Source organism: Dromiciops gliroides, chromosome 4, assembly GCF_019393635.1.
Source record: "Dromiciops gliroides isolate mDroGli1 chromosome 4, mDroGli1.pri, whole genome shotgun sequence".
NCBI classification, from domain to species: Eukaryota; Metazoa; Chordata; class Mammalia; order Microbiotheria; family Microbiotheriidae; genus Dromiciops; species Dromiciops gliroides.
Window position 1 is genome coordinate 452,466,116 of NC_057864.1, and position 18,764 is coordinate 452,484,879.

Genomic DNA, 18,764 nt, shown 5'->3' on the forward strand with positions numbered 1-18,764 from the left:
GGAATGAATGAGGTATTTATATTAAGCACTTGTTATGTGCAAAGCACTGGGGATTCAGAAGACAGCCCCTGCTTTAATGATTTATCATCCAATGAATGATCTGATCCATGATTGTTAGTTTTATATCAATACTTGATTTATCACTATGTGCCAATTAGACATTCAAATCAACATATTCAGATACCAGCTAATAATTTCTGATCAAATGGCTCTTGATTGGTCTTTGACCAGTCTTTGTTGGTCATCATTTTATCAAAAATCACCGACATTATACAAAGCAATCATTGTACAGGTTAATCCTTAATAAATGGAAACTGACCCATTGATAGTTATTAGATATAGATGGATCAATGATTTATCAGTAGGTATTAACCAGTCAGTTGCTGGCAGTTGGCTAGAGCAACTCAAACAGGATCTACTCACTGGGTAATGATTCGTTTTACACTGACCTCCTGTAATTCCTTTATCTGAGGAGCAGAATGATTTTTCAGTATAGGGATGAAACCAGGTAAATGGTATACTCATTTGTCTTTGTCACTGCCTGTTTCTATTTCTCCCCCTTAATGGGTCTCTCTTTACATACCTGTAAATGTGCAGAGGGAGTACAGATGAATGCATAAAATGAGGAGGTTCCCTTGTATTCTGATATTGTAGAAATGGAACGGCTCAAAATCTTGTATTTTTCCTACTACAAGGTCTTGGAAGGTGGTTGTAGGTAGTGTTGTGTGGTTAAGGAGGGCAGTATCAGTAGGATTGTAGGTGAGGCAAAGTCATGGGGAAGGGATAACAAACAAATGTGATTGTAATTTACCCCTTTCTTTTCCCTACCTAGATAAAGAAAAATCAGAGGTGATGGGCCACTCCGTGTTCAGCCCTGGAGGAAGAGGAAGGGGTGCCAGCACCCTAGTCTCTTTCCCCCTCCTACTCCCACTTCTAACTTTCCACATCCTATGGCTATCTTTTGTAAAGTAGTAAAGGCTGTTTATCAAAACAAAACAGAACAGAACCTTTTGATCTTTAATTTCATCAAAGGTATGGTTAGGTCTAGAAGAGAATGGAGACATACCTCTTCCCCAAAAAATAATCAGGAATTTCTGTACAGATTTTCTCTCTTGCTCCCTACTCCCAAGTTAGAACCTGAAATATTTTCTTCCTTAGTTCCATGTCTAGTTTTGTAAATGTCAGAATCTAGGTCAATCTAAAGTCAAAGAAAAGGAAGAAGTAGAAAAGAGGAGAATCAAGGAACCAAGGCCCTTCAGAGGTTATCCCATCCTTTCCCCTGACTCCATTCTGTCTAGCCCTTCCCTAAGGCAGGGGAAGTGCCCAATCTGGCTAGATCCATCTTTGTTCTTTACCCTCCTATACTCACAATGTAAACTAAGAATCTCCTAACTCCAAAAACCCAGATACAACATTCCCTCTCCTCCCGCAACTCTCCATGCCCATAAACCCCTACAAAGAAAGATCCTTCTGAAACTTTTTGCTGAAGAATTTTTTTATTTGAAAAAAACGTATTTAACAAAGTCTGGCAGGTTTTTTTGTTTGTTTTTTGCGTGTGGTTTTTTTTTTTTTTTTTGATAAATTAAGACTCTCAAACCCACCCCAATCACTTTTGGGAAGGCATAAGTGACATCAAGTGAGTTCCATAAAAGGGAAGGCCAATGTAAGAGCTCTCAAAAGGGAAGAAAAAAAAAAGGAGTGTGGCCCAAGACTAGAGATGAAAACCAACAGTGTTCACAGATCCAGCTGACCAGTCAGTACCTCACCCTTCCAGAACCAAGTCAATTCCCAGGCAGAGATTCCTAGTTTTCACTAGAGTCTAGGCTACCCCTCAAAACAACCAGAAAGACAAAACAAGTGTGAGCCAGAGAATTATTGTGCCATATCAACCATTGATCTAAAGAGATATTAGAAAAGTAGGAAGAGCAGAGTTTGAAAAAACAGGGGTCCCTAGTCAGTGTAGATGGAGGTAAAACACTTATAAAGATAGAAGAATCTGAGTCTCAGGTCACATGCTCCTAAGAGTTCCTCACTTTCTGCCTCCTTCCTGCCATGGGAATGACTGCAGAAAACTCTCAGCCTACTTTCCTTGGTTGAGTAGAAGTTCAGGTGTTGGGTTTGCCTTATGCCTTCCTCAATTTTGTTCCCTACCCCTTCAGAAAGGGAATAAAACAGAGAACAGCAGAGAAAGATTGGAGGCATCAAGACACCCACTACTTTGCTCTTTCACACAACTCTGGCCCCTCTGATCAGGTGGGGAACTTCTCAGAATTCATCCTAACTCTTATCTGGTCTGGTATTGCACAAGAAGGAGAACAGTATGTGGAATTTTCACCACTGCACTGGCCTTTCCCATTCTAGGGTACTCCACTAAGGTCTTAGCACAATGGGACCTCTCTTCCAATTAGCAAGAATGGCTACATCACACAAACATACACCTATCACAGAAACATTATACACACATACAGATATAGCAAAATAAAGTTGCATGGCTTGGAAAGGTGTAGAATCTCACTAACCCTGGCTACAAGGGTCCTACCACAGCCCAGCTGCAGAGACTCTAAGATGGGCCAGAACTTGAGGAAGAAAATCACTTGAAAAGACGAACACGTCCTCAAACCTCGTATCTACTAGGATTTATACTCTGAGCAGAACCCTGCCCCCAATCAACCATGTTCATCCTGAGGTTTCCCCCTACAAATTCAGAGGTAGCCCTTTCTCTCTCTCCCAGGATGGTCAGGAGGTCCTCCCTGAGGTATAACATCCTTCTGTAGTCCCAGGTCCACCTCCTTTTTCTATTCTCTCCCTCACCTGTGCCAGCAGGGGAAGTCAATGGAGGTCAAACCTGATCCTGAGGTTTTGACAGAAGGACAAATATCTAGCACACAGGCAGTTTCTCCCAATTCCCAACCCCAAAATAGATGTGGTGGGGATGGTAATGGTTCCTGGCATGGATGGGGAGCAATTAAGAGAACTGGTCTTAAATTAACTTTTTAATTAAAAAAAAAAGGTGGGAGAGGGAGGGGATAATTGGTGAGGAGATACTAATGCTACAAAAACCAAGGTTAAAGGTCTTAAAGGCCCTAGGTATTCAGAGATAGAGGCTGAAATGCTGTGAGCTGAGGAGCTAGAGTCCAAAGAGGGAAAGTAAGAGAAGTTGGTGGTTGTCCTCCCCAGCCCCTTGCCTGAAATTTGCTTTCAGTCCAGGAAGGGAGCTGGAGAGTATGTGGATGTAGGTAGCAATCATCAAAGCTGATCTTAGCTTTGGCAATGCGACCCATCTACCCCAAAAAGAGGATGACTAAGTTAGGGGTCCAAGTTAAAGAGCAGCCCAGGGCCCAGACCATCATTAAGGAACCTAGACTTCACCCATGGCTCCTCCCAGGGGTGGGTATAAGGGCTCCTATCTCAGGTCAGTTGGGTATCCAAGGCTAGAGCTGGCTAGCCAGTGGTCATTTGGTCAGTCCTGCTGCCTTGACCCCATCTCCAGGAGGGGCTTGACCAGGGTGGTACAGTGGGGAGTCCAGTCTCCCAAGCCCTTCTAGACACTGATAGGTAGGGAAGACAGAGGGGAAGGTCCTGGGGTCATTGGTTCAGGAAGGGACAGCATTTCTTCTTAGCTGAGCACAGGACTGGGGACTCCAAGATGGCAAAACCTGAGTAAGAAGAGAGTGGAATGGTCAGGCATAAAGTAGATTGAGGACCTGAGAGGAAAGGGGCTGCTCAGGAAAGATTGTCATTGTGGCTATTTCAAATATAGTGGAGCTTAATGAATGTTGGAATTGAATAGACTATATGTCTCTAAATATTTTGTTTTCTGAATTTCTGCCTCTTTCAATCCCCACAACGCTATCACTTGCTTTGTATTTCTTTTTTCTTCTTCTTTTTTTTTTGGTGAGGCAATTGGGGTTAAGTGACTTGCCCAGGGTCACACAGCTAATGTCAATGGTCTGAGGCCAGATTTGAACTCAGGTACTCCTGACTCCAGGGCCGGTGCTGCTTTGTGTTTCTTTTAATCACTATTTGCTGGACTTCTTTCACTGTGGGACTTCACACACATTCTTTCCTCTCCCATTAATTTCCAACCTGGGTCAGAGGATGAGAACTGAAAAGCAAGATGGTGGCACAGGTGTCGGGAACAGGGTTTCTTTCTCCATCACTCACCATCTCCCTTAGAGCTATAAGCCCCTGGAGCTGCTCCACGGCCTGTCCCGGTTTCCCTTGGATCTCATTTGCTCTTGTACAGCCCCTGTCTGTGAGGAAAAAACATCTTGGATAATTACATCAGCCCTTCTGTGCCTCAGCTCCCCACACAGAGAGTTGTTTTGCCTGGAAAGGGAATGCCCCAAGCTTCCCTTGGTTCTTCTCAGATCTCACTTCCTTGCCCCTAGTTGTAGTTTCAGCCCCTTTTCCTCTTATTCTGTCCTTCCTAAGTATGAAATGCACGCAGGTCTCCCTCCGTAATACTCTGCATTTGTACAAAGCCTTCTATTTCTAATGCCTTTTTTTTTTAACAGACATTTTATTTGCCTTTGGAAAGCACACTTTTGAGATGGGCTTTAGAGACTTCCTTTTCACAGCCCCCAGGCTATCCTCGATCTTCAGTACAAGGGAACAGTTCTAGAGGAGGCCCCATTCCAACCCTCCCTCTTTTATTTACCATGGATAGTCCATCTCCAGCCCCCATCTCTCCAGAGCCAATGTGTGTTAGATGAACAAAATTCATTGGTTCTCCAATCATGGTCCTGTCAATCCGCCTTCTCTTCTTCTTCTGCTGGGAAAGGGTAGAGTATTAAGAATAAAGACTGGGGGGCAGCTAGGTGGCTCAGTGGATAGAGCACCAGCCTGGATTCAGGAGTACCTGAGTTCAAATCCAGCCTCAGACACTTAATACTTACTAGCTGTGTGACCCTGGGCAAGTCACTTAACCCCAATTGCCTCACCAAAAAAAAAAAAAAAAAGAATAAAGACTGGGGCAGCTAGGTGGTACAGTGGATAAAGCACCGGCCCTGGACTCAGGAGGACCAGAGTTCAAATCTGACCTCAGACATTTGACACTTACTAGCTGTGTGACCTTGGGCAAATCACTTAACCCTCATTGCCCCACCAAAAAGAAAAAAAAAAAAGAATAAAGACTGTCACCCAGAGCTGGGGAAGAAGGACAAGATCCTCTAGAGAGGAAAGGCCCTTTCCTCACTACGACCATGGAGAAGAGGGACAGACAAATGTACTTGGGAAAAGGACAAGAATTGAAGAGGCATTCTGTCCTGGGTAGATAATAATATGGGGCAGTGGTGTCTGCGGGCAGATGCTGAATCAGCTGAAGTCACTCTGGCCGATGAGGAAACAATGTGGGTGGTTGCCTAGTACTGCCCCCTCCTTATCCACCTAGGACTGGTGGGCAGACTTGGGAGAAAATTAGAGCCATTGATTGAAGCTTTGCTTCATGTACTAGCTGCCTATGAGATATCATCCTGGCGGAACAGACACAGAGTGTGCCTCAGAGAAGACAGATCCTGTACTAGTGTAAGGTACATTAACTCTTCTGTGACAGGGCTGGGGCGGGCGGGGGGGGGGGGGGGGGGGGGAGAAGGGGAGACACTCACCGGTTGGGGTTTCTCCACCACACAGCAGCCCAGTTTGTGCCAAAACTCACTCATGTTCCCTGATGGTTCCAGTTTTGTCCCCCTGCCCGAGGCCCCAGAGGGCTCCCTTTCTGGTCCCTTGGTCCCCCTTCTTTGGAGACCCTCTCTTCCCCCTTATTCTCCTCTGAGTATTGCCAGACAATTGGAATGAGTCAGATGGATTTAGGGAGATAGAGTCCCAAGAATCTTCAACTAGTCAGTGCCTCAGACCATGGGAGACTAGGAAGGAAGAAAGGAGAGTAGAACAGATGGGGCAGAAAGTTGTATCTTCCTCAAAACTTGGAGACCTGGAAAAGAGGAGATGAAGTCAAGGTTATTAAGTAAGACTCTCCCCTCACCCCAATGGCAAAAATATCTTCCCAACCTCCTCCTTCTGCCCCCCACATCCCAGCACTACTCTTTTTCCCATTTCAGAGCCTACCTACTTCATAGCCTTCAGATCCTGGAAAAGAAGGGGGACTAAAGACTTGTGGCAGCTAAAGAGAGAAAAACTTGGGGGGCCTGGAGGAAAGATAGTAGGAGATGGGGACCGATGGGGAGAGCAGAGCTAATGTAGGTTGTGGAGTGTTGCAAACTTCAGCTCTCTCTCCCTGAGGTGGGGGCGGAAGAGGAGGGGCAGATAAATAACTTCGAAGTGAAGAGGAAATAGTGGTTTCTTCTTCTCGCCAACAAGGCCCCTACCCTTAACAAGCTTCCTTCCCTACTGACGCCATTTCTGCTCTATCTTGTCCCTCTTCATAACTTTGCCCATCTCCCCTCACCCCATACACAGATTTCTATACAAACCAAGCCTTGTCAAAGAGACTTAGACTATACAGCAAGAGAGATGACAAGCAGACTTGAGAGGTCTTCCTAACAAATGGGATTTCTTCCCCTCTTCACTGCCTTTGCTCATCCTTCATTTTCTCCATCTAAAGTATTTCCCTATTACCCATAGAATAAGAAATAAATTCATCCTGACAGTTAAATTCTTTTACAATCTGATTTTAACCTACCTTTCCTGCCTCATTTCATACCTATTAATTAGCTGTTGTCCAGTCTTGCTATGTACCTTTTCATCTTCCTACATTAGAGCAGGACAACCCCTTCTCATCTCTGCCTGATGAAATCTTTCTTCTCTTCAGAGCCTGACTCAAGGGCCACAGCCTCCATGAAATCTCTGATTCCTTCAGATAAAAGTAATCACTCCCCATTTATACTTTCTTATATCACTTTGTCCAGAGTATTCCCCTGCCCCATCATATTCTACCTCCTTGTGTCACACTAATTTATGTTTGTGCTGTATCCCTGACCCCCCAATTAGTTTTTCCTTTTTTTTTTGTGGGGCAATGAGGGTTAAGTGACTTGCCCAGTCACACAGCTAGTGTCAAGTGTCTGAGGCTGGATTTGAACTCGGGTCCTCCTGAATCCAGGGCCGGTGCTTTATCCACTGCACCACCTAGCTGCCCCCTCCCCCAATTAGCTTTTAAACCCCTTGAGAGAAGAGAACTATATGGTTTGTCTTAGTATTCCAGAGCCTAGCATAATGCCTTGAATGTAGTAGGTACAATAAGTGTTCATTAAATTGATTTTTTGGTTTTTTTTTTTTTTGCAGGGCAATGAGTGACTTGTCCAGGGTCACAAAGCTAGTGTCAAGTGTCTGAGGCTGGGATTTGAACTCAGGTTCTCCTGAATCCAAGGCTGGTGCTTTATCCACTGTGCCACCTAGCTGCCCCCAGTGTTCATTAAATTGAAATGATTTCCTCTGTCTTTTCCCCAGGGACAGTTTGGCACAATTCCTCTATTACCTGACCTTGAAAAATAGTCATGGATGTGTGTGCGTGTATCTATGTTCTATACTTGTTTGTATGTATTTTGTATGACCATGTTTCATTATGTAGATGGTATGTAGATATCTGTATACGATATGTGTGTTGTTTAAGTGTGTGTCCCCTATCCCGAGAAGGCTCTAAGCTCAGTCTCTCCATCCCTGATTGTGTAATGCCTTATTCCACATCAATCCCCACAAGACCCCTGCCCTCTCTCTACCCTAGACCCATTCTCCAACTGCTTCATCATCCAGCCAGGCACCCTCAACAACCAAATGCTTAACACCAGACTCAAAGACATATCCATTGCTACTTAAAGCACTTAACAATCTTTGGTATCTGTAAGATCAGAACATTTCAAGCCAACATTTGTTACAATTCATTTATTCAATAAGCACTAAGTGCCCACTAGATGCCAAATGCTATGCTGGGCACTGGAGGTATAAAGAGGGGAAAATAACAGTACTTACCCTCAAGTAAGTACAATCAATAACAAAAGACACAAAATACAGCATGAATCTGTCACTACTGACAGAAGCTCCAGTGTCTCCCTATTGCCTCTAGAGCAAAAGATGGGTTCTTGTTTGGCATTTAAAACCCAACCTGCCTTCCACATATCTTCTGAGACCCATTTCATATTACTCCCTTTCACAGATCTATAACCTAGCCAAACTGACCTACTTGGAACACGTTCCCTGGATGCTATATTCCAGCTCCTGTCTCAATCTCCTTTTGAAATTCTAAGTGCTCTCGCCTTGGTTTTTCTTGATTTTCTTTGTTGTTGGTCTATACCCAAGCCCTGCCTCAAAATTATCTTGCATTTCCTTTACATATATTTTGCATTGACTTATCTGTGACATACTGTTTTCTCTCAGTAGAATGTAAGGTCCTCCAAGGACTGAACTGTTGCATTTTTCTCTTTATATACCTCTGGTACCTAGCAGTGTTTGGCACATAGGTGATTAGTAAATTCTTGTGGAATTAAATAGAGTAAGAGCAAAGGACAGATCACCTTAATATATTGCATGAAGGTGTACAACATATTTTCCTTCTAGTAGCCACGTGAGACACAGAATACAAGTATTATTATCTCCTTTTTCCTTAGCAGAGAAGGTGATTTTGAATGGACCAGGAAAGGTTTGATGGAGGAAGGAGGGGCCTTCAAGAGAGAGGATTTCAGATGGATGACATGAGGAGGGGGGAGTGAAGGATGAGCTGAGTGATAGCAGAGGCAGGAGATGTCATGTCACTTTTTTCGTCAACACTCATTGCTCTAATCTGGATCTAAGAAGGAAGGAGAGCCTCTATATTCCAAATTAAGTCCATTTTGTGAATGTATTCATCAAAATATATTGCCGATTATTTTAATTATTAGGTACCTATTAGGCCTAAGTCATCTGCCATACAATTAGCATTAGAATTTCAGATACTGGGGCAGCTAGGTAGTGTTGTAGATAAAGCATTGGCCCTGGATTCAAGAGAACCCGAGTTCAAATCCAGCCTCAGACACTTGATACTAACTAGCTGTGTGACCTTGAGCAAGTGACTTAACCCTTATTGTCATGCAAAACCAAAACAAAACAAAACAAAATTCAAATACCCAAGGTATGCAGCACTGAATTTGGAAGCTGGTAGAGATCTGGATAAGAATCCCGGTTTTCATGCTCACTAGCTATGCAAACATGGGCAAATAACTTACTCTCATGAAGTCTGTCTCCTGATCTGTAAAATAATACATTTACTGCCTATCTTACAAGGTTACAAGGGCTTTTTAACCTTAAAGCTTGAGTATTTTATTTATTATACTGAGGGACTTCCCTCCTCTTTAGCCTGGCTCTTGGACTCCCCCCTACTGAGAACTGTGGAGATTATAACAGTAGTGAAATGGGAATGTAAACATATAGGAAACTGAGCGACACACACAAGGAAGAAGAGAACAACAGTAGCTGGGGTTTCCCTCTCCTGCTGCTCAAGAAGAACCAAAGGACATCAGCTGGGTCAGACAAACTCGGGTTTGGGGATGGGAGAGGGAGGGGGAACCTGTGGTCTGCTGGCCAGTCAGTCATAGGATTTGTCTCAGTGCTAACAGTGGGTGGAAGAGGTCAAGGGGGAAATGGAGAAAACAATGAAGAATCGGAGGAAACTCCCCCCCCATCCCAGGCAGGCTATGTTAAGACTGGACTCTGAGTGGACCGAGGTAGATGCAAAAGGGGGAGAAGGGGGTGGCAGCAGAGAAACAAGGATCCTTCTGTTCCTTCTTCCAGGGACCTGGCCAGAGCTGGGGGGGGGGGAAGTGTGTATGGACTTGGCACCAACTGCCGAATGATGCTCAGAAGTGACCAGGAAATTCCATTCTTCAAGACTTTAGAATCTTTAGGCTACAGAGGTTCAAAAGAGAAACCTCATGACCCTGCCTATCCCCGCCCCTGTCCCACCCCCCCTCCAGCCCAGGTGGCCATCTTGTGTGGAAGTGGGGATATGGGGAGGTCAGGCCTGGGTGACTGGGGGCGGGGGAAGGGGAACAGCATCAGAGCAGAAAAGGAAGCAGGCCGACTGCAGCTAGCAAAGGGTGGGCCTCTGTAGAGAAAGAGCCCCAGGCTGGAGAGCTCCAGAGGCGGAGTCTTGAGGCTTTCCCATCCATAGAGAGAGAGGGGAGTGGCTGAGAAGCCAGCTAGAAGGATGGGGGGTCGGTTCCAGATAATCAAAGGGACCTCCAACTCCTCTCTTGTTCTCAAAGAAAAAGGGACCCGTAGAACCCAGACAGCCTCTTCTGCTCCAGGATCCTGGCTTCCAAGCTCAGCGATTTCTCTCCATCATGTGAAAGGGGAAAGCTGTGGCAGCCTAACCAACTTTTATCCTAGGAATTCAAGGCACAAGGTGATCTTGGCCTCTCGTCCCCAGACACCTTTGAGATCCACAGCCCAGGCTTGGCAGGGTTGGGATTTTATGGGAAAAGAAACCTAGAGGGAGGCAGGAGGTGCTGTTCCCCGGTCCTGCACTGGCCCCAAACCGGTTTTCCCGGTCCCACGGCCTCCCAGCCCCCGGCCTCCGGCTCGCTCCCGCTGCCTGACAAGCCTTCACAAGAAGCAGCTGGAGAGAAAGAGAAAGGAAAAGGGGGGGAGAGAAAGGGGAAGCTCCGGCTCTGGGTACGACACCTCGACCTCTTCCTGGAAGGACCCTTGGAGAAAGAGGGGGTGAAGGGCCAAATAAGGGGGATGGGACCCCAGATTTTCAGACAGGCTCAAGCAAGACCCAGTCCCCCCCACCCATCACACCTAGTTTGGGGGTTGGTGGCAGTGCTGTAGCCCACCCCAGGCCTCCTGGAGGGATTCCCCAAATAAACACAGAATCCCGCTGCTCCCCTGAGCTCCATTCCTGGCCCCCTGGCCCCAGCATTCCCAGAAGCACTGCTCAGGGACCTTCTCTTTTCTGAAAGCCTCTCACTGTACCGGCCTGTGGCTTGAAACCTGTAGGCGGAAGTCCACCATCATCCTCCTCGGCGGCTGCTTCCCTTACCATCCTTGGCCTTTAACCAGGCTTCCCCCACCCAGGTCCCTGATCTAAATCTCCCACACCTGAATCCCAGTCTTAGTTGGGCTCAGTGGGGAGTCCCTCCCTACCCCCACTTCTTCAACCCTTGACTCCCTGCTCTCCCCTGCTCCCGTCCTTTGGTAACTTCCACTGTACGGAACCAACCAGACCTAGGTTTGGAGAGTTCTTCTTGGGGGGAGCCTGGTAAAGGGGGGGCCTCCTCCTCCCCCACAACCCCTGCCACCTCGAATCCATCCAGTCTCAGACTCTTTCCACCAGCATCCGGTGGCCCTCCTTCCCACCCACCCCCCTCCACGGAGTGGACAAAAGACCAGAGATGGCCAAGCCCAGGCTCTCTGACCTGCCTTTCCCGGGGATTGAAACGTTTGATGGTAATGTTGAGGGGCTTCTGGGATCCAGTTCTGGGTCTTCCGTCAAGGACTTGAAGGTTTTCTCTTCTAGGCGGTGTGGGGGAACTGAGGGCGGGCCTGGAGAGAGGTGGGGCTGGCTGATGGCGGAAACGGTAGCAGCCCGATTACGAAATCCGCCTTTCAACAGCCAGGCCCGCAGCTCCCACTCTGGACAGATGGGGGAATGCATGGCTGAGAGATGAGGGGGCAGTTCTAGGAGCCAGCCCACCCAGCTGTGGAAAAGCAGGAGGGCTGTGGGGGGCCCAGGTGGGGCCTGCTGCTTCACCTTCCTGTCCCTCGTGGGGAGGCAAAAGCATTGACACCCCCCCCCCCAAGTCACACGGGGCTGTTTGTTCTTCCCTGAAGGTCAAAAGGAACGTTTCTGCTCTTTCTTGGAGCAGATTAAACATTACTGACATTGGAGACTTCATGGATCACAGCCCCCCTGCGTCTGTCTCCTCCCCAAGCCTCTTCTGCTCCCTTCTCTAAGAGGGATAGGTACAGGCTTATTTTTGGATGGGTCCTCCCAGCTTGGCTTTGTGTGAAAGGAAGATTCTGAGAGGTGACAATGTTGAAAAAGAGTCAAGAATTTCTCAGATTCTGAAAGTCATTTCACGTCTGGGTTCCTTGAAGTTGGGAGAGGGAGGGACACCCCCTTTTTACCCTCTACTCTTGCTGCAATGTAAACATTTTTAACTCATAAACCTAAAAATAAATCAAAGAATAAGAAACTGGTTACTCATGCACTATTAGCAGCTGTCTGGGAGAAATGGGAGTTAATTAACATATTGTGACTGGACCTGCAGCAGGCCTATCTTCTTTCTTCCCCTAGAGAGCATACATAGGCCCTAGAATCATTCAGAATTAGCAGAGTCAGAGGCTCAGGCGGGGAGGGGGAGGGGAGCGGGGGAGTCCTTCCGCCCCTTTAGGAGGGGCTGCATTGCAGGGGGAGACCGAATAGACAGTGAGACAGACTCACAGAGAGAGAAAGGCGTGAAAGCAAGGCAGACAAAGCTTCAACTGCAACCTTCTCTTTACCCACCAGCCCCAAGCCCCCTGAAGCCTGACACATCCGTGGAACCCACAAACTATTGGTGATTGGTAAGCTGAGCTGAGGGGAAAGGTAGTTAGAGGTAATAGAGAGGGAGCTTGCTTTGCAGGGATGGACCATAGATTGGAGAGGAGATTCACCGGGAGGACAGAAAAGGCAAAAAAAAAAAAAGGGTGGGTGGTGGTTTTCTAAATAATAGGTGATGGTCAGTTGATTGAATTGATCTATCATATTTATTCAAGTATTTATTTTCACATCTCTATTTACATATCTCCAGCTATAGATTGATTTACCTACATATTTAATAACCTTTCCAAATCTTATTTCTAGCTATTTGTGTATGTATATATAAACTCTTTTCCTATAATTTGTCTTAAATATGTAATATCTCTAATTATGTGTTGATATATTCATCTTTCGGTCTATTGATAAATCATTATTATTACTCGTCTATGTTCCCCATTTAAAAAAATCCTCTTAGCATTTCTCTGATGCTTCTACGAAATCAGCGACACTAGAAAGGACTTACACAAGGAGGTATTCCAGTCCTCTGGATATTAGTCTCCCCTTGTCTTAACCTTTCCCTATAGAGAAGAGGCAGAAATAGGGAAGGGGAGGCCTTCTGTGGTGAGGAGCTGTCCTACCATCTCATCCGAATTCAATGCAGTATCCAAGAGCAGGGAAAGGGAGCCAGTTTCTGGGGGATTGTATGTTTGCAACTTAGAGGTCTGGAGGGAAAGGTAGTAGGTCCAGCAAAAAGGGCTGGGGACAGGATGAGGGTATTTATAAAGGAAGGGCTTCCATTACCCTTTCTTTATGAGAAACATCATGACATACACCCTGTGAGGTGAAATAGGATACATGTAAGATCTTAAGGTTGGATGTGATCAAGTCCTTTGTGTGGCTGTGAATGGGTGTGTCTCTGTCTTGGTATGTCTATACTCCTATATCTCTTCTCTCAGTATGCCTGATAATCTTTGCCTGCATCAACATGTGAAATTATCCAGATGATTGAGGGCCAAATATGCTTTTGCTTGAAATTCTAGATAACGGAAAATAAGGGCTATAGCTTCTGTCCAAGCAATGCTTAGGGTACAAGGGCGTTTGGTGGAGTAAGGAAAGCCTTTTACCGGATTCATTTAGAATGGAATTTTGCATGGAATTAAAGTGTATACCACTATTATGAAGGGCATTTTAGGCATCATTCAGATAAATGGTATAGGTAGACCTAGTTTGTTTCTCTGTTGTAAATCACTGCCTATTTATTTAGATCTTTGTGTACATATGAGTTTCTGGGCTAATGACATATCTAGATTTAGATCCTAAACAAATATTTTTTAAAAGATGTTTTGCCTGACTTAATTGCAAAAATAAATAGATTTCCCACTTTGCCTACCATGTAAGGACTATTCAGTCAGCCTTTCCATCAGAGGAATGGAAAATGGAGGCACCTTCTAGGATCTATTTCTTGCTCTTTTCTGACTTTTACATTTTCCCCATGTATAATATCAGAATATTTTAACACTCAGAAAAATAAGTAATTAAGTAGGTAGTTCTTGCAAATAAGTAAGGTTTATCAGTAGAGAGTTTATAATTATAAGTCTGATCAATAAGTATTAATAGCCTATTAACTTAGTGAACTGTATTCGGTTTTGTAGGAGATAAAGTATAAAATATCCATCCTGTCTTCAAGGAAGCATTGTAATACAATGCTTGGAAAATATGTAGGACAGGTAAGGATATTTGCCGAATCTGGTACCACTGTTTTGCCTTCTGGGTTTATTTCTTGGTGCCTCTTTGCCACCACCACCCCCCATTCCAACCCCTCTTGCCCAAGCCTTTCCAGGGTTAAACATATATGGAAGGTATCTCTTTTTGTACATGTACATATATTTTTTTGCAAATATTTTTGAGGTGGAGTAGAGCTGAATATCCCAGGATGATGACCTCACTTTTCCCACATACTTCTCCCATGCTCTGCCAGCCCTGCCTGCCTCACCCTCCCTTTCTAAGCAACCTCCATGCTGACTAATGCTCAGCTTGTTGGGTTTATTTTAGAGTTCATGCCTAGTTAAAAAGAGAAAGAGCAACAAGCATCAGTTAATATTTAAAAATCCCTTCCAGCCTTCTAATGCCAAAGACTTCTATAACCCTAATCTAGCAAAGGACTTTCCCTTTTAAGATTCTAGTATAGAAATTTCACATTATTTAGGACAGAGGCAAAGAGTCATAAGTCCAGAGTGGTGGTGGGAACTATTTTCTCCAGCCTCGGGGGCCTTTCTTTTCCAGGAGAGGGGTGTCTTGTTGTGGTTTCTGTACATTCGTTCGATACCTTACATCTCCGTTCGATACCTTACATCTCTCTTTGGTTGCCAGGACTGTATGAAAATATAGAAGTTTGGACTGTTTAAGCAGCAGTGTGTGGGTGGGATGAGTCTGGCTAGGGAGGAGAGTGAAAGTGATGGGAATTCAGTCAGCTGGAAGAAAACCATTTAATAACTGAATCTTCTACCAAGTTTTTCTAGTCATTTGCCTTTACTGCCCTCAGCTCTTACCTGAAACAAAGGCAAAAGCAGTCAAAAGGAAAACTTCAAGGCACTAGGGTTCAGTTTTCGTGTAAGGGAGGGCAAAGCTGGAAGACTTGACCAGGCCATCAACTTATGGTCTGAAAGATTTGGGGTGTTAATATACATGTGTACCTTTAAAGTGAAAAGTCAGTTAACACCATTGATTAACCTTTGTGTGCTGAATTCTGTACAACTGTTAGAAGAAAATAGAGAGGTTTGTACCTTGCTCTTGGAAAAACTCAGAGCCAAATGGATATATATATATATATATATATATATATATATATATATATATATATATATATATATATATATATATATATAGTTGTTTTTTTGGTGGGACAATGAGGGTTAAGTGACTTGCCCAGGGTCACACAGCTAGTAAATGTCAAGTGTCTGAGGCTGGGGGCAGCTAGGTGGCACAGTGGATAGAGCACTGGTCCTGAATGAGTTCAAATCCGACCTCAGACACTTAACACCAGCTGTGTGACCCTGGGCAAGTCACTTAACTCCAATTGCCTCACTAAAAAAAAAAAAATAATAATAATAATAAAATAATTTTTTAAAAAAGTGTCTCAGGCCGGATTTGAACTCAGGTCCTTCTGAATCCAGGGCCCTGTGCTTTATCCACTGTACCACCTAGCTGCCCCCTGGAGATATATTTTTTAAAAAACACTTTAAAAGACATCAGGCTGGGGCAGCTAGGTGGTGAAGTGAATAAAGCATCAGCCCTGGATTCAGGAGGACCTGAGTTCAAATCCGGCCTCAGATACTTGACACTAGCTGTGTGACCCTGAGCAAGTCACTTAATCCTCATTGCCCCTGAAAAAAAAAAAAGCAGCATGTAGCTAAGCAGAGAGTTAATTATGCACAAAAGCTTCAAGGCAAGGAATGTGAGGAATAATGGCGACAACCATCTGTCAGTTGTGGACCAGATTGCACAGAACTGGGTTGATGCTATAGGGAAGGAACCATTCTAAGATGGTTCACAAGAACAGATATCATTTAAAGGCAAAGAATGAAAGGGAGGATCATTGATGTCCTGGGATCGGATGGGTGGAGCACAGGATCTGTTACTTCTTGTTTCTGAGCTGGGGAGGGACAGGAAAACAGGTCAGAAGCATCATAAAGGCTCTTTGCAGTGTGAATGGATACTCATTGGTGATTCCTTCCCAGGGAGCCATGAGGGACCCTGTGAGCAGCCAGTATAGCTCCTTCCTTTTCTGGAGGATGCCCATTCCTGAACTGGACCTGTCTGAGCTGGAGGGCCTGGGTTTGCTGGACGTGTCCACCTACAAGACCCGAGGCAACAACAGTGGGAAACTGTCTGAGGAGGAGGAGCCGAGTGAGGCTGGACAGAAGAATTGTCCTGAAGTTGATGCCCTGCTCGAGTACAGCACTTTTAACTTCTGGAGAGCTCCTATTGCCAGCATCCACTCCTTTGAGTTGGACTTGATTTAAGGCTAAAATGTTCTTTCTCCTTATCACCATTTCTGTATTTTCTTCTTCTTTGGCCCCTTCCTCTCTATCCACGCTGCTTTTTAGCCCTGCTTCCTCCCCATCATTGTGTTGAGGTGGTGCTAAAAGAATCTGCCATGGAATGGCTATTTATTTATTGTTATTTCCCTCTGCATTGTATCCCCACATGCCACCCCCCACCCCCTTTCCCTACCAAGTCCCTCAAATCACTTTGGAAGAGGTATGGTTCTTCAAACAAAAGGTCCTAGGTACCCAAACTCCTTTTGAGACTAGTTTTAGAAACCAAATCTGATTGGGAGGACAGGCATGAAGCAACCTGCCTCAAAAAGGAGTACAGTAGTGAGCAGTACAGTAAATTGATTCCTGTCTCCATTGTTACCAGCTTTATAGACAGTTTACCAGCCTTTCTGACTCTACCCCTAGGTCAGTTAGCATGGGTGGCTTTCTCACTAATCACTGAAAATTCTGGGATTTTTATTTGGGAGTGTCTTCTATAAAAAGGTGAAGCCTGTTTCAAATAATAAAGTAACTAACCAAGAGTCTTCCCAGACTGAGAAGTCAGGGATGGAGACTTAAGCCCTGAGGAAATAGATATTGAAAAATGGAGCCATGTGAAAACACTAAAACAAATTCAGAAATAATTGAAGCCCTTTCCTGCCTTCAATGGAGCGATTTTCTTTCCTCCTTAAATCCTTTCTTTCTCAGCTTTGTTCTGAACTGAAAGTCATGGGTATGGATATGGATACAAAAAAGTTCATGAAGAAAAAACACTCAAATCTCAAGCTTTTAAAACATTATTTTGCTATTTTTGACAGTCCCACACTATTGGGAGCAGGTCCTTAGCCTCTTGTTCTTAGCTCTATCCCATGACCAGCAGTCTCAATGGGACCTCAAATTCAACCCCTTTGGAAATTACCAGACCAGTAGTCTCCAGTGGTTTCAGGTACCTTGAGGGCATAAAATGAGATGATCAATACCTTCTTCACATCCTGACAGCTCTTTACCACACTACCTTTGAGAGTCCTCCACTCTTCCCCCCAGTTATTGCTAACATTTCCTCACACTCATCTAATAAAGCTGTTTAATCCCACTCCTGAACTTCATGATTCCTTTTATTTTGTTCATAGGGACGTGCTGGGGTGGTTTAGGATTTTGTCTCCTATTTATACAACTTTATTTAGTTTAGCCCTGTCTCTTTGGGGGGGAAGAGCAGTAAAGAAATGAACACTTTTACACAAAAAAGTGATGGTCCCGTATATGATGAGGGAAATGATGAAAACTTAAAAGAATTTAGAGAAGATTTTTGCTTGGCTCCAATTTTCAAGTGCCTCTCTGCCTCCCACTAGTTTGCTCTGAACTTAGCACCTTCCCTATCAACCGAGAGGCTTGGGAGCAAAAGCTTCTAATGAGATGTAGAGCAAAAAAAGAACGTTAGAGGTCATCCAGTGTGATCCTCTCATTTTACAGATGAAGAAACAAGTCCATGAAAGTTAAATGACTTGTCACAAAACTTTTAAGTGACATCTGCACCAAATTCTTACCAGACCCATTTTAATATGAGTGCCCGATTCCCCGCTCCCCTACTACCTCATCTCGAGGTGAACTTATCAATTAACAGGTATTAATATCAAGTGATTTGAGTGTTGTTGGGCACTTCGGAAAGAGAAGGGAAGGGAGTTGAAGGTTACCCTTCTTGTCCTCAATAAATTTATAATTTAGTTAGAGAAAGATGTTAAGTATACCTAAGCTAGCACTCAACGCGCAATGTATTAAGCTTCCCAAGGGTACTACAAAAGAGCTACAGGAATTCAGAGAATAATTTTCAAATGGGAAAATACATACATACATATGTATATACACATATATATATTTTTTACACATATATTTTTAAATGACCAAAGGTGAAGATTGTATACCCTACGCCTTCGACATTAAAAAAAAAAAGGGAGTGGGGCACCTAAGTAGGCCCACCATCTATAAAGCACTGAACATTTTTTCATCAATATCCCTATATTCAAGGAGGATGAGTGAAATCAACATGCCTGTTGTAATTCTCGGAGTTTAACGCAAGTCAGACTCAAGAAATATTTACTCTGCCTGACCGGGTCACTAATGCTTTCTTTTGGGGCACGTTCTCCCCTCCCCCACTTTCCAGTTCCCTTTTATGTGTGGTTTCCCCCTATTAGAGTGAAAGCTGCAGGAGGGCAGGCAATGTCTCCCACACACAGTAAGCGACTAATAAAGGCTTGTCTCTTCTCGTAATAACTTTAATG

At 44.5% G+C, this 18,764-nt stretch overlaps 2 protein-coding genes across 3 annotated transcripts; one reads left to right on the top strand and one right to left on the bottom strand.

The window, feature by feature from the left end:
• Window positions 1-1,552: 1,552 nt before the first annotated feature.
• Window positions 1,553-11,623, bottom strand: CDC42SE1 (CDC42 small effector 1). Its single transcript, XM_044001319.1, has 5 exons — window positions 11,346-11,623; window positions 5,607-5,932; window positions 4,661-4,771; window positions 4,165-4,253; window positions 1,553-3,656 (listed from the first exon to the last, which is right to left on the bottom strand). Exons 2-4 carry the CDS (start codon window positions 5,658-5,660, stop codon window positions 4,179-4,181), a joined length of 240 nt encoding a protein of 79 aa, XP_043857254.1. The 5' UTR covers window positions 5,661-5,932; window positions 11,346-11,623; the 3' UTR covers window positions 1,553-3,656; window positions 4,165-4,178.
• On the top strand, window positions 11,226-17,589 carry MLLT11 (MLLT11 transcription factor 7 cofactor). Of its 2 annotated transcripts, none has more exons than XM_044001317.1 (2): window positions 11,226-11,376; window positions 16,189-17,589. In XM_044001317.1, exons 1-2 carry the CDS (start codon window positions 11,374-11,376, stop codon window positions 16,471-16,473), a joined length of 288 nt encoding a protein of 95 aa, XP_043857252.1. In that variant the 5' UTR covers window positions 11,226-11,373; the 3' UTR covers window positions 16,474-17,589. The 2 variants fall into 2 exon arrangements, with proteins under 2 accessions (XP_043857252.1, XP_043857253.1); XM_044001318.1 differs by lacking the exon at window positions 11,226-11,376 and adding an exon at window positions 12,306-12,495.
• Window positions 17,590-18,764: the final 1,175 nt, after the last annotated feature.